Source organism: Hyperolius riggenbachi, chromosome 6 (genome assembly GCF_040937935.1).
Source record: "Hyperolius riggenbachi isolate aHypRig1 chromosome 6, aHypRig1.pri, whole genome shotgun sequence".
NCBI classification, from domain to species: domain Eukaryota; kingdom Metazoa; phylum Chordata; class Amphibia; order Anura; family Hyperoliidae; genus Hyperolius; species Hyperolius riggenbachi.
Window position 1 is genome coordinate 255,179,603 of NC_090651.1, and position 14,157 is coordinate 255,193,759.

General features: G+C 42.0%; 1 protein-coding gene across 1 annotated transcript in view; it reads right to left on the bottom strand.

Moving 5' to 3' along the window:
* Positions 1 to 14,157, bottom strand: part of NOC2L (NOC2 like nucleolar associated transcriptional repressor) — a 176,654-nt gene that overhangs the window by 77,127 nt on the left and 85,370 nt on the right. The window contains exon 15 of the mRNA XM_068240719.1: positions 3,051 to 3,194. Within this exon, the coding sequence (XP_068096820.1) occupies positions 3,051 to 3,194 (144 nt within the window). The remainder of the gene's footprint in view (positions 1 to 3,050; positions 3,195 to 14,157) is intronic.

Here is a 14,157-nt window from a genome sequence, read left to right on the forward strand (position 1 = left end):
TGGTCCAAAGTACTTTTTTCTGATGAAAGCAACTTTTACATGTCATTCGGAAATCAAGGTGCCAGAGTCTGGAGGAAGACTGGGGAGAGGGAAATGCCAAAATGCCTGAAGTCCAGTGTCAAGTACCCACAGTCTGTGATGGTCTGGGGTGCCATGTCAGCTGCTGGTGTTGGTCCACTGTGTTTTATCAAGGGCAGGGTCAATGCAGCTAGCTATCAGGAGATTTTGGAGCACTTCATGCTTCCATCTGCTGAAAAACTTTATGGAGATGAAGATTTCATTTTTCAGCATGACCTGGCACCTGCTAACAGTGCCAAAACCACTGGTAAATGGTTAACTGACCATGGTATTACTGTGCTCAATTGGCCTGCCAACTCTCCTGACCTGAACCCCATAGAGAATCTGTGGGATATTGTGAAGAGAAAGTTGAGAGACGCAAGACCCAACACTCTGGATGAGCTTAAGGCCGCTATCGAAGCATCCTGGGCCTCCATAACACCTGAGCAGTGCCACAGGCTGATTGCCTCCATGCCACGCCGCATTGAAGCAGTCATTTCTGCAAAAGGATTCCCGACCAAGTATTGAGTGCATAACTGAACATAATTATTTGAAGGTCGACTTTTTTTGTTTTAAAAACACTTTTCTTTTATTGGTCGGATGAAATATGCTAATTTTTTGAGATAGGAAATTTGGGTTTTCATGAGCTGTATGCCAAAATCATCAATAAGAAAAACAATAAAAGGCTTGAACTACTTCAGTTGTGTGTAATGAATCTAAAATATATGAAAGTCTAATGTTTATCAGTACATTATAGAAAATAATGAACTTTATCACAATATGCTAATTTTTTGACAAGATCCTGTATATGGTACACCATGTATATGGTAAACAGCAAAGGGGATAGTTACATAGTTATTTTGGTTGAAAAAAGACATACGTCCATCGAGTTTAACCAATATAAAGTACAACACCAGCCTGCTCCCTCACATATCCCTGTTGATCCAGAGGAAGGCGAAAAAACCCCTACAAGGCATGGTCCAATTAGCCCCAAAAGGGAAAAATTCCTTCCCGACTCCAGATGGCAATTAGATAAAATCCCTGGATCAACATCATTAGGCATTACCTAGTAATTGTAGCCATGGATGTCTTTCAACGCAAGGAAAGCATCTAAGCCCCTTTTAAGTGCAGGTATAGTGTTTGCCATAACGGCTTTCTGTGGCAATGCATTCCACATCTTAATCACTCTTACTGTAAAGAACCCTTTCCTAAATAAATGGCTAAAACGTTTTTCCTCCATGCGCAGATCATGTCCTCTAGTCCTTTGAGAAGGCCTAGGGACAAAAAGCTGGACTCTAAACTGCAACTGTGACAGTGTGATGCAATCCTATATAATAAAACCTCTGTCTCTGCATCCTCCTGTGTCCGTGCTTAAGACTCGACAGTTTGCTGTCTGCCAAGCAAGCAACATCTACCTGTGTGTATATACTTCAGGCAGCAGTAGGGGACAGGCGAGCTGGGCGCGCCTGTGCATGCGTTGCGGCGGGGGGGAGGGGGTCGATAGCGGCAGTGGCCTGGGCCCCGTTTTTTTAACAAGCATTCCTTTTCACTAGTATATATATATATATATATATATATATATATATATATATATATATATATATATATATATATATATATATATAACAAAAAATTTAACCTTTTCTTTGCTACTAATGTTCTATTTATTATCTGTACTACACATTCATTTTGTCATAAGTTTGTCATAAGTCATAAGTTTATTTTCGCTTCAGATTTGCTTTAAGGGCCGATACACATGGGCTTTTGGCGGCATCCCATTCTGGCGATGCAAGAAGTTTTTCTGAAAATGAGCAGAGAAGCTATTAGCATCAGCTACCGCTGTTTAGTCATCGCGTCACGTTTTAAACCTCCCTAGGGAGGCGCAGAAGCGATGAACTTAGCTGATCCTGGACACTAGATGAGTTGAGACGAAAGGATCTTCCACGAAGTTTACGCCGTGAGAAAAGCCAATGCCGTCATTTGCATGGACAGTACTTGAACCACATATGCTGCAACGCCCATATCAACCAGCCCTGTATGCTGCAAGTCAGAGGAACTTACCTACAGTTTCAACTGTGAGTGTTTCTATATCCTGTTAGGGCTGGTTCACAGAGGAGTAGAAAAGTACCCAACACAGATGAACTGATACAGCAGGCTAGGGGAGGGAATTGCACCACAAAGCAGAAGTCTGAAAGAGGGGAGGGGTATTTTCTGTGGTCTGCTAGAAACTCCTATAGCACTTGTTTTATCGGTTTACAAAAGCTGGCCACAGGTCACATAACCCATATACTGGGGTAATAAAGAAAACATGATTTTCAGTTATGAACTAAATACCATATGCAGGAGGTACAGGAGCAGATGTGCAAATAATCTTGTAAACTATCCATGTACTTTAGCCTATTAGCAGCCAAATAAAGAAAACTTTATTTGGCTGCAGGGTCGAATTTTTCCTGCCGCTAGGGAAGTGTGCCTTCCCCCGCCTAGCAGGCTAGGGAGGGTATGCGGAGTGGGTACCAGGAAGGTTTCATACAGCAGACATGAATTACCAAAACCGTTAGGCACCTCCCACTTGTCCTCACTCCCTCCTCAACCTGTCCTTCCAAAAACTGTCATCCAGGACTATCACTAACAATGTTTTCGGTGGACAGTAATTACATGTCTGCACCAGCCTTATCAAAAAAGCCACAAGGATCAGAGTTCCCAGGGAGCTTGTGAAGTGTTGCAGTTTTGTGCAGATACTACTTCATGCTTGTATTTCATCACTGGGCTTACTGTAATCCAAGGGGCATTCCTGATATTCTTTTTGCCAAGTATGTGGACCTTTCACATTCTCCATACATTCCTATGGAAAATACAGAGAATACAGACCAGATTTAGATTTTCCTTGTTTTGTGTAAGGAATAAGAACAAGAGTTGGCCATGCACCACGAAAAGCAAAGCATTCTGGGAGTGCAGAATTTATGTTGTATAAAATGTCCCAGAACTCTACTTACAACAGCTTCTCTGTCAGACACCCCAAAGGCGCACTTCTGCCTCTTGCTAGTTATGTAGGACGAGTTCTCTTGGATCTTCTCCAGCAGCTGGCGCATTGGCTTGCAGTAATTGGAAACTTTGCATTCCTTCAGGAAAGACTTCAGCTGCAAGGGCAAAAATAAGAATTTCATACAAACACTCAGTGACACTGGGTCTTGCCAGCAGAAAGCAATGGCAACAATTTGTTGTACCATGTCTAATCAGCATAAGCAGGTTGTGTGGTAAACACACGACACAAAAAAAGCACACCAGACCAGATATTCCATTTACACAGTTAGCATTGGCCGAAGAAGCACCCAATCCATTAGGAGCAATGCTTCAAGACAGAATCTGGTTTCTTTGACCTCCCTAGCGGTGTAATTACTTCTGGATGAAATGGTGCCATTTTTTCACAAGCTTTTAGACCCTAAAAGCAGGGGGGAAAAAAATCGATCTGAGACAGTCAGCAAATAACTTCTCACCTGCAATTCTCCCCCAATAGTGAAATCGTCATCTGTCACCATGCGACAAATGGCGGTCTTACCAGAGGGATTAAGAGCTTCCGAAGACCGGAAGAAGAATGTCTGCCAGTGCCTGGATCCCAGGGGAGGCGAGTTACAAACCCGCATGCTGTGCTATGTCTTTATAGCTCCCAGCAGCTACCCTGAGGCTGAGCTGCAGATTTCCAACCCGAGCCTGACTCGGGGTTACCTCTAACTCTAAGGAGGTTAATAAGGCAAAAAAAAAGGGTAAAATTTTAAGGAACTGGTTTTGAAAAAACTCAAACCTGTCTGGTTTGGATGTTTTGGCACTGCTTTAAATAAAAAGCAGTTATATTGTCTTAGTTATGTGCCTGGAACTCAGAAGGAAAATTTAGATATATTTTTGTTTTTACCATCCCAAAAAGTATTTCAGTTTATGCAATGACAGGAATGCTGAAAGCCAGCTGCATCTGACATTGGCACAGGGTGACTATTTTGGAAACTGAGTTGAATAATGGTTTTATGAACAATGCAAAAAATGTTATGAGTTGATCTTATAACTTCTATATAAAATGCATTTAAAAGGCGGAGCCTAAACAAGGGCTTTATTTTCTTTTGGGCACAAGATCATGAACTCTGCAATCAACACTCCATTTGATGAAATGCTGAACAGGTATCAAAATGCAAATCCTATTACATAAATTCAATTTATATTAATAATTCATAGATATAAACATTTCTAAACCTTTAATTCAAACAACATACAAACTCAACCAATGCACAGAGTAGCCAGCGCTCCTACACGGATCAAGGCAAGAACACAGCAGTAGTGACCCTGCCATATTCAGCAACTTATACATAATCTAATAAAGTATTTTAGGTAGAGAAGAAATCCTGGTGACCCGAGTAAACCCCCCCCCCCCTCCCCCCTTGCATATTCCTGTGATCTTCCAGCTGAAAATATGCACTCTCCGTGTACGTCCTCCTCCCATTACATCATGCTGCCTGATATCACAGCTAACAGAGCCAGGGGAGATTCCGTTCACATCACAAAACTCACAAAGTTTTATTTTTCCTGGCTGAGGACTGATTAGCTATAACAAGCGGAGAAGAAGCCTCCTCCCATGACAACAAAATACAAATCCTGCACTTACGATTAAGCTTGTCATACACTAAAAGATTTCCACCCAATATTCCAAGGCTATCGATTCCTTTCCGAAAATAAATTATTCAGAAGGAATTGATTCCTACCAAACACTGGTGAGTGCGTTCACAAGAGGTGTGGTGGCAGACATTGAAGTTTGTGAATTGATTAAGAATTCATATCTGCCCTGATCAACATAGACTATTTTCCTACCAAACACTGCACATCAATTTCCAATAGATCCCAGCAGGGTATCTATTAAAAAGCGATCTAACCACAATGTTGCACTGTTCAATGCAGTGCAAAGCTATAGACCATCAATCTGCCAATGCAATTGCCCCACACCAGATTGTTTTAAAATTTTCCATCCTGTCCAATAGATACGTTCGATAGGTTTTTTTTTGTCAAAATCGTTCAATCTGCTATTTTGTGAAATCGATTCACAGCAGATGAACTGAATCTGCATGGAATCTAAAGGAAAATTGATGTGTATAGCCACCTTAAAGAGAATCTGTATTGTTAAAATCGCACAAAAGTAAACATACCAGTGCGTTAGGGGACATCTCCTATTACCCTCTGACACTATTTCGCCGCTCCTCGCTGCATTAAAAGTGGTTAAAAACAGTTTTAAAAAGTTTGTTTATAAACAAACAAAATGGCCACCAAAACAGGAAGTAGGTTGATGTACAGTATGTCCACACATAGAAAATACATCCATACACAAGCAGGCTGTATACACCCTTCCTTTTGAATCTCAAGAGATCATTTGTGTGTTTCTTTCCCCCTGTTCTCTTGCACTGAAGTTTCAGGCTGCTTGTTTCTTCCTGCAAACAGCTTTGCCTTTGTCTGTAATTCTTCAGTATGTGAAAGCCCAGCCAGCTCAGAGGACGGTTATCCAGCTTGTAAAAGATAAGAGAGAAGAGAGAAGCTGCTCTAATCTAAATAATACACAGGCAGTGTGCATAGAGGGGCCTGGAAGGGGGAGTTCATAGCAGAACCACAACACTGAAGAACTTGGCAGCCTTCCAGACACAGGCTGACAAGTCTGACAAGAGAGAGATAAGTTGATTTATTACAGAGACTGTGATAGCAGAAAGTGCTGCAGTAAGCCAGAACACATTAGAATAGCTTTTTGAACTTGTAGGACGATAAAAAACAGGATGCAATTTTTGTTACGGAGTCTCTTTAAAGAACAACTATAAAAGTTAACTAAAATTCTCAATACCACATATATTTCCAATAATTACTAGCGAATAGCAATACAAAGGCTTTTTTATGTGAAGAAAATATGACATTTACAGAACCGTTTTCACTGTGGTAATTCTATAGAGGACTGTGCCCAGCACATCAAGCATACAGAAACAATCTTCACTAGAAGTAATCCTGTGAGTAAAATGTGTTCAGAATGATAGAAAGCAGAACTATAGCTTCAAATTTGTGTAAATAACATCAGCTGCAGCTCTGTATGCCTGATCCTGTGTGCCTCTCTCTCTCTCTCTCTCTCTCCGCCTTACAGTCTAAAGTAAACATTTACAGCCAGGGAGATCTCATTCTGAATGAGAAAGCATCCAAGCAAGGAAAGAGTACACGTCCTTTTCAGATCCTTCTCTGTATCCTAAAAAATCCATCAGCTGTTCTCATATGATTTGTGAAAAAGCATTGTGTGTGTGTAAGCAGAGCAGAAACAAACAGTAAATCATTCCTCTGTGAATAGTGACAGAGAAGTGGAACCTAGCTACACGGTATGGCTCTAGGCTCTAGCAACAACGCTGACACAAACTGTTACATACAGTTTGGTAAACAAGGCATTTTTTACACACAGGCTGTGATGAGACCTCTGAAAAGCTTTCTAGTGTTGCTGGCTAAAAGCTCTATATGCATGGTGGGTTTACAGAAGAACAGTTTCTTTGATAGATGTTCTTTAAGTGGAATCAGGACTCCCTTTAAATTGTGTCATTTCATAAAAAGGATTGCTTTTCTAAAGTTAAAATGGCTTTATACTACGTGACAATTTCAGATTAAAAAAAAAAATTAAGTGTATAGCGTCTCTCTCAAAAAGGTGAATCCCCCTCCAAGCCAGCTCCATACATCCTGGGGTGGCCATACCACAAAGCACAGAACGGTTGCTTGCACATCTGCAGCCATACTGAGAGAAAGTCCCTCTGGCAGCAGACTTCAGGCTCTATTCCTCATTCCTACACATCTGGGATCGGGCAGAGACCGGAGAGGCAAACTGCTAACAGAGCCCTGAGCCGCAGACAGCCAGGGGGTCTCCTATGTGTCAACGTGTGGTCTAACAGATGACGCATGAAAAAAGGAGGGGAACAAGGGGGCAGCTTTCCAAATTTCCGTGCTAACGTCAGCTCGAAGCGCTCAGCAGCCTAATCTGTGTGTGACCCATAGAGCAGAACATCTGGTTCTTCTTAGACGGCGTTATGTGTCTATGCCATTTCCAGTATCCGCAGAGTTTATGGCTCAGGCTAAGAGGGCAAATTAAAATGCCGTCTTGTATATCAACCCAGGACACCTGGCTACGGAGAAATTAAAGAGCTCCAGTCTCATTAAAGAAGCAGGATATTGTTTTAAAATGAGGAGCTGAAATACAACCAATTACCACTTCTATCTGATTTTCATAAAAACAGAAAGAGAATCAAGTAAGCAAATTAGCAGCTCTGCAGTGTCCGACACCCTCGCAAACTATGCATCCGTGGCCACCTGTCATTGCAATTTGATCCATAATGGAAACAAAAATACAGTTTTATGTATTTGTATAAAACAGTGAGAAGTATAGGGACAACGTTTCAGTCCACAAAGATACATTTGTGATTATATACCTATTTTAGATGCAAGCAGAGTTAAAGAGGTATTCTTTACAGCTGACCCAGCAACGTGACTGCAACTATACACCCACTGTTTGCAGACAACAGACTAAGCCCCGACACTTTGATCATTTTATTTTTTTACCTTAAATTTTTTCCGTTCAATTGAATAGGTCGAACTGATCCGTTTGAATGGAGCAATTTGAGCGGATCCTATTGATTAACATAGGATCCGTTCACCTCCGTTAGAGTCCATTCCAGTCTGCTAAACAGACCTTTTTTTGTCCAACATGAACTGAGCCTTACACTTAAGGGCAGTACACACTTGCAACTCTTGTCATTTGAAACAACTGTTCTTGATAGTTTCAGGTGCCTATCCCTTGTACAATCATGCGGTTAACCATTATGCTGATCACTGTGTATGAAACCTTGATTATTTCTCCCAACCAAGCTTGTAAGCGTGTTGGGACCCATTAGAGATCGAAAATCATTATAAAAAAAAACTAGTGATTTTTGAACTAAATACAATGCTGCATGCACCGCAATGGAGATTTTGGCAAATTGCACGAGCGCCCATTGAATCACAGGCAAAGGCTTGCATTAGAGAGACATTTCTGCAAGCGTCAGCCATCCTTCGAAAGCACAAAGTGTGCATGTAGCGCTATAGTGTGCCCCAGGCCTCAGAGCCGTTTCTCGCCAAAACGAGCTCTTGGTGCGAAGCAGCGTCGTACCCACCCCAGTCGCTTAAACTCTTGGGAGTTTTTGATCACGAGAGTGAAGAATGGTATGAAGAGGTCATCTGCATGAAAGAGTTTTGAGTCCAGGGGTATTTTAAATACATACAGAGACCATTTTTGGTCAATAAACAGTCACACAAATATTAGATTGTGTAATTTTAAGTGGATATTGCATCCTTATAAATATATATTCACAAATTATGTAAAAAAACAAAGGAATTCTTTTAGAAAGATTAGATAAGAAAAAGTACTCAGAAATGAACCCAGGGATGCAATGCTTGCTTTGCTAAATTGAGAGACTGTGGAAGCCGGGTGTGACAGGTGGGGAAAAAAAAAAGAGAATTATATAGAAATTAGTTTACCGTATATACTCGATTATAAAGCCTCCCCCCTTCCTATTTTTACCCCCCAAAAAAAAAAAAAAGATTGACTAGAGTATAAGCCGAAATATCTCCAGTACAGGATAGCCAGCCACAGGTGCCCCAGTATATGTTAGCCAGCCATAGGTTCTCCAGTATAGGCTAGCAAGCCATAGGTGCCAAAGTATAGGTTAGCCAGCCATAGGTGCCCCCAGTATGGGTTAGCCAGCCATAGGTGCCCCAGTATGGGTTAGCAAGCCATAGGTGCCCCAGTATGGGTTAGCAAGCCATAGGTGCCCCAGTATAGGTTAGCCAGCCATAGGTGCACCAGTACAGGTATCACCAGTAGAGGTTAGTTAGCCATAGGCTCCAAGTATAGGTTAGCTAGCCATAGGTGCCCCAGTATATCTTAGTCAGCCATAGGTGCCCACAGTATAGGTTAGCCAGGTATAGGTGCGCCCCCTTCTCCTCCACACCACAGGCTGGGGGATTACAGAGAAGGAGAGGGGAGCAGCAGCACAGTGGGACTCAGCCACAGGGAGGGGGAACAGACTCCTCCCTCCCTCTCCTCGGGTCCCCCTCTGCTCCCCTCTCCATTGCTGAAAATATTGCAGCGGCTAGGCTGCTTTGTGTACAGCACCGCCCACAGAAGTAGTGTGAATACTACTTCCTGTGAGCGAGGATATACACAGAGCAGCCCAGTGGCACATGATCATCATCTGGAGCCTGGAATGTGAGTCGCCCCGGCGCTACTGCAATACTTTCAGCAATTCAGAGGGGAGCACGGAGGGGGACTCGCAGAGAGGGAGGGAGGAGTGGCTGAGTGCCACCGCTTCCCTCTCCTTCACTGCGCCCCCCGCTCTGCGGGGGCACATTGTGGGGACCCAGACTGGCACAGTGACTCAGCCTATACTAAAGTATATATGATACTCAGAAGTGAACCCAAGGATGCTGTGCTCTGACTTGCGACATTGAGAGACTGCGGAAGCTGGGTGAGGCAGGAGGGGAACAAAAAAAACAATTACACAGAAATCTGTTCACTAAAATATACTAATATAATAAAAACATTATTGGATTTTAGCCTGTCCCCATGGAAAAGTAACAATGTCTTATTTAATTGGAGCTGTAAATTAAAGGATATCTGAACTGACATGTGACACAATGAGGTCACTAGAAGGAAGTCAGGCTACTAAGAACTCTCTCTATGCAAATGAGGTAGTCAAACAAAAAGTCAAATTTATCAGATGTCCTAAAAGTAAATAGAAAGCAAAACACATTTATCTGGTTGAGAATACTATGCTGATAAGCGGTTTTAGTGCTAGGAACTTCAAAAGGTCATTACGTCTGTTTGTTTTGCAGCTGAGTGAAGCATATTTTACATCAGACTGTCATGGCTGCTGTTTAGAATTCAGTCTTAAAAATGCAGCCCTTAAACTGAATATAAAGTCATGAGTACTCAGTTCTATTACTAATGTCCCATTTATCATTAGTAACACACACACACACACACACACACACACACACACACACACACACACACACACACACACACACACACACACACACACACACACACACACACACCTCAAGCGGAAAGTTTATTTTCAGTTCATGTTTGCTTTAAGATCACACACACACTTATCTCAAGCGGTAAGTTTATTTTCAGTTCATGTTTGCTTTAAGATCGATAAAAAAGGAGGAAATAACCGCAAGTAACTTTTATTACTATAAAACAAAGAATTGGTAATACATCTACACCATGGTACACAAAACATATATCCTAACTGACTGGATTTCTACAGTATGTCAAGGAAAAAATGTAATCTGGTTTCAGTCAGTCATCGCACATCAGAGTATTTAGCGCTATATCACTTCACGATCTATATGTTAATTGAAAGCCTGAGAAAAAAAAAAAAAGGTGTGATCGCACATATACCATTCTATGAAAAGGAAAAACAAGGGGTTGTCGGGCAGCAGTGCAAATTAAGGGCAATCTAAGGCCATTTTATGGCCTAGGAAGAGTGCCCAGCCCAACTGTTCGGCAAAAGTTCAGCGTAATTAATATAGGATGAATGACCTGTAGTGACTAAAACATCCTGAATCCCTCGCAGCTGCAGTCTGAAAATAGAAATACTGTGAGCACTCCCTGCCTCCCAACAAGAAGACAGACCTCCGACTAGCATCCAAACCGCTGCTTGTAACCCCAGAGCTCCTGGACATTTGCACTGGGGCTAGAGACTGTCTGAGTGTTGCTACGCTTATTAGACTTCTGCAGAAAGAGTTAATGGAGAGAGAGAGACTAATAGCGACACGCAGCTCCGGAGCTGGGATTTGCAATCTGCCAAAACAACTCTGCCGCCTCTGTTTCTCCCAGCATGGGGGGAAGAGTGCATGTCACGGAGACAGAAAGGAGCGCTTCACTGGCGAGCCGCGCCAGCCGGAGATTATCAGGATAGATGCTGTCACGCTGCCAGCGATGCGGCGCTCACACTGCGTTCTCTGTACGGCTACACACCAACACACCCACACACAGCCCACCCCGGACACACTGCTCTCCAAGTCTATTTACGTCCCTGAACGGCTCTCCGCACATTCAACTGTGCACAAAAAACTTTTCATTCCGCTTTCACACACAAAAAAAATACAAAAATATAACATAAAAAGCAAAGCAGGTCTAAGGCAAACTCCTACAAAAATGGTATACAAAATGTACTTTGCTGCTGGTGAAAACTCTGGGGCCCATTGTAAAACATCTTTGTGGTTGCCTGCTGTCTGATTGAAAGTGATACCTAGTTTGTATACAGTTTGTAAAATATCACAAAACGTATTACTTGGCGCGCCCCCTGCTGGTTTGATGGCAAGCTTTGTACATTCAGCAGAGAAGGGTTTTTTTGTTGACATGTTGTAAAGTCAAGTTAGCTCTATTGAGAACAACACAGTTAAAGGTACTCAAACATCATTAGATGTTATTAACAATTCAATAAAATATAAAATAAAACAAACATCTATAAAACTGGGGCCCTTTTTATTAATTTTCAATCGCAGTATCGAGTATCAATTGAAAATTGTTGTGAGAATTTGTTCTTTCATCGATCGACCAATAAATCAACAGACACATAGCAGTGCATTGTGTTGAGCAGTACAAAGCTTACAGCTGTGTTTTAATTGAAGTTCCATCAAATTTGTTTCTGAAATGGAGTATTGAGTGGGGTAAATTGGTAATGACTAATGCAATGCAGATGTAGACCCTTCATGGCATGTACCAAAAAATGAGTGGTGTATGGCAGCTGTAGTTACCAGTCACCAAGTCTAGAGATTAGGTCTGTGTAAAGATTTTATCAGGGCTGGTAACAAGCAGGCTGAGCAGTGAAAAATGAAACAGAGAGCAGGGTGTGTGTTTTCTCTAATGTTACCACTGATATATATGGTAAAACACATGAGGGTGCTTCATCTCTGGTTCACTTTAATTAGCTTTTAGCTCTCAACTCTTATTAGAGGCCATCCTTGGATTCCAAGCACCCTGCTGACTAAGAAGCCATCTATCCAGATTTTGCACCAACAGAAACTCATAAAATAGACTCTTACCAGCCTGACAGTCTCCAACCATCACACCTTTAAACTTCTGCCAGAAGATTCAAAGGGGACACTCTAATGCATCACTTCCAAAGAGCTGTTTTTACAAAGGAACGCTAACCTTCAATAACCAGAAAATGCATTTTTTTCATATTTCATGCTTTTCTAAACACTAAGAACATGCTAACACATCCATCTTTACAGAAATTAGGTCAGTCTGACACGCACAAGGATTTTTACACAAATCGCACACACAACTGCTGAGCAATACAAGCTCTCAGTTGTACTTTAGAGTTTAATACTCATGTTTCATAAATGTGAATTCGCATTGATTTACTGAATGCAAATCTGAAATCAATTTCTTGATATGACTTCTGGACATTGAGAGATTGGCATATCGGGTATTCAGCCAGATCGAACTCTTCCTGGATTGGGGACTGCCCCCAGCTACAATTGCAGCAAGGTCGGAATCTGCTTGTTATACCCCCCCCCCCCCCCCCCCCAGCTGCAGTGTGTGTAAAACCCAGCGAACACACACTCAGCCAAGGGTCCTTTGTTTAAAATAAGTTATTAATGGCACTAGTACACTACGTACCCCTATTCATCTCATCGGGTCATGTAACAGTTCAAGTACGCTTTAAATTTAACAATTTTCACCGTACACTGTGATTCACCAAGGGTTGAAAGTCACCCACCAACAGTAAACCACTGCATAAGTTGTCTTCTATTGATGCATGCTTCCCAGCTCTGGATGTCTCATAGTGTACAACCAAATGCACAAGGCAGAGACGGTAAACACCTGAGAATAACAGACCAGACTAATCAGCAGTTGTCATGGAGTGTATTCACTATGTCATAAGCCATGTTTACGGTCCCAAACTGATTTTAACTTCTGTGTGGGCAATTTTTCATGGTAGTGGCCCTTCGTGGAGTTGCCAGTGACAGTGACTAGTTGCTAGTGCTTGTCAATTCAGGCAGCCATGTGACATGGCTCTTTGTATTCGCAGAACAGCAGGAGACAAAAGCTTTTTCTACTGAAAACTTTCACTTCACTTGAAATAATTAGCTCTACTTTTGAAAACGTAACATATTTCTCTGCAATTCAACATGACAGACATCCTAGGTTCTCAGCAGACTCTGTTTTTACTTTTCTACATTGTACATGTTTACTGGATTGATAGAGGAAATGCATGACACTTCATAAATAGGGCAGGTTTCTGTCGGAATAGCAAGCAGCCATGCTTACATGGCTAGGCCGCAGCTGGACGAATAGGTCCGTTAATTCAAGGTTGCAGGAAAGTCAGATTACAGTGATTTATTGGCAAGTCACACAGACATAACAGGGAACAAGAATAAAGCGCTTCGTTTGCATGGAGAACTCCCCATTTTGCGCTACGGACTGTGCACAGAACACCTGTAACTGAATACAGCTCATGGTGACACAAGGATTGGAGAGGACTAAGAATCAGCTAAGAAGATTATCTGAGAAATGCAGGCCTGCATCTGGGACGTATTAGGAATGTCCCGTTAATCTGTCTCTTGATAGGCTAAAAATTATTTAAAGTTTTCATCAAGGTACAAGTCTACGCTGCTGAGTTGTTTGAACTTTGCTGTAGTTTGTACTCTGAACATCAATAGTTGTCTTTTGGATTTTAGCCAGTAAAAGAGGTAAAAGAATTATATAAACTTAGCCTTTTCTGCCACATCATTGGAGGTGAATCTGTGTTGACAGAGGTTAAAGTTGCCTACTTACCAGATTAAAACAGTGGCATATCTAGGGAAAATGACATTAGGGCTGGTTCACATTAGAGTGGATGCAGAAATGGACACGGTAAGCACATCCGCTGTGCAGAATTTCACAATTCAGGAAACAGGTCGCTGCAACCACTGCACCTACTGTGATCAGGAGCAGAACACCAAAGAGCCAGGAAATTGTGGTAGATAAGAATTCCGCTGCACCGATCTCAGGATAAA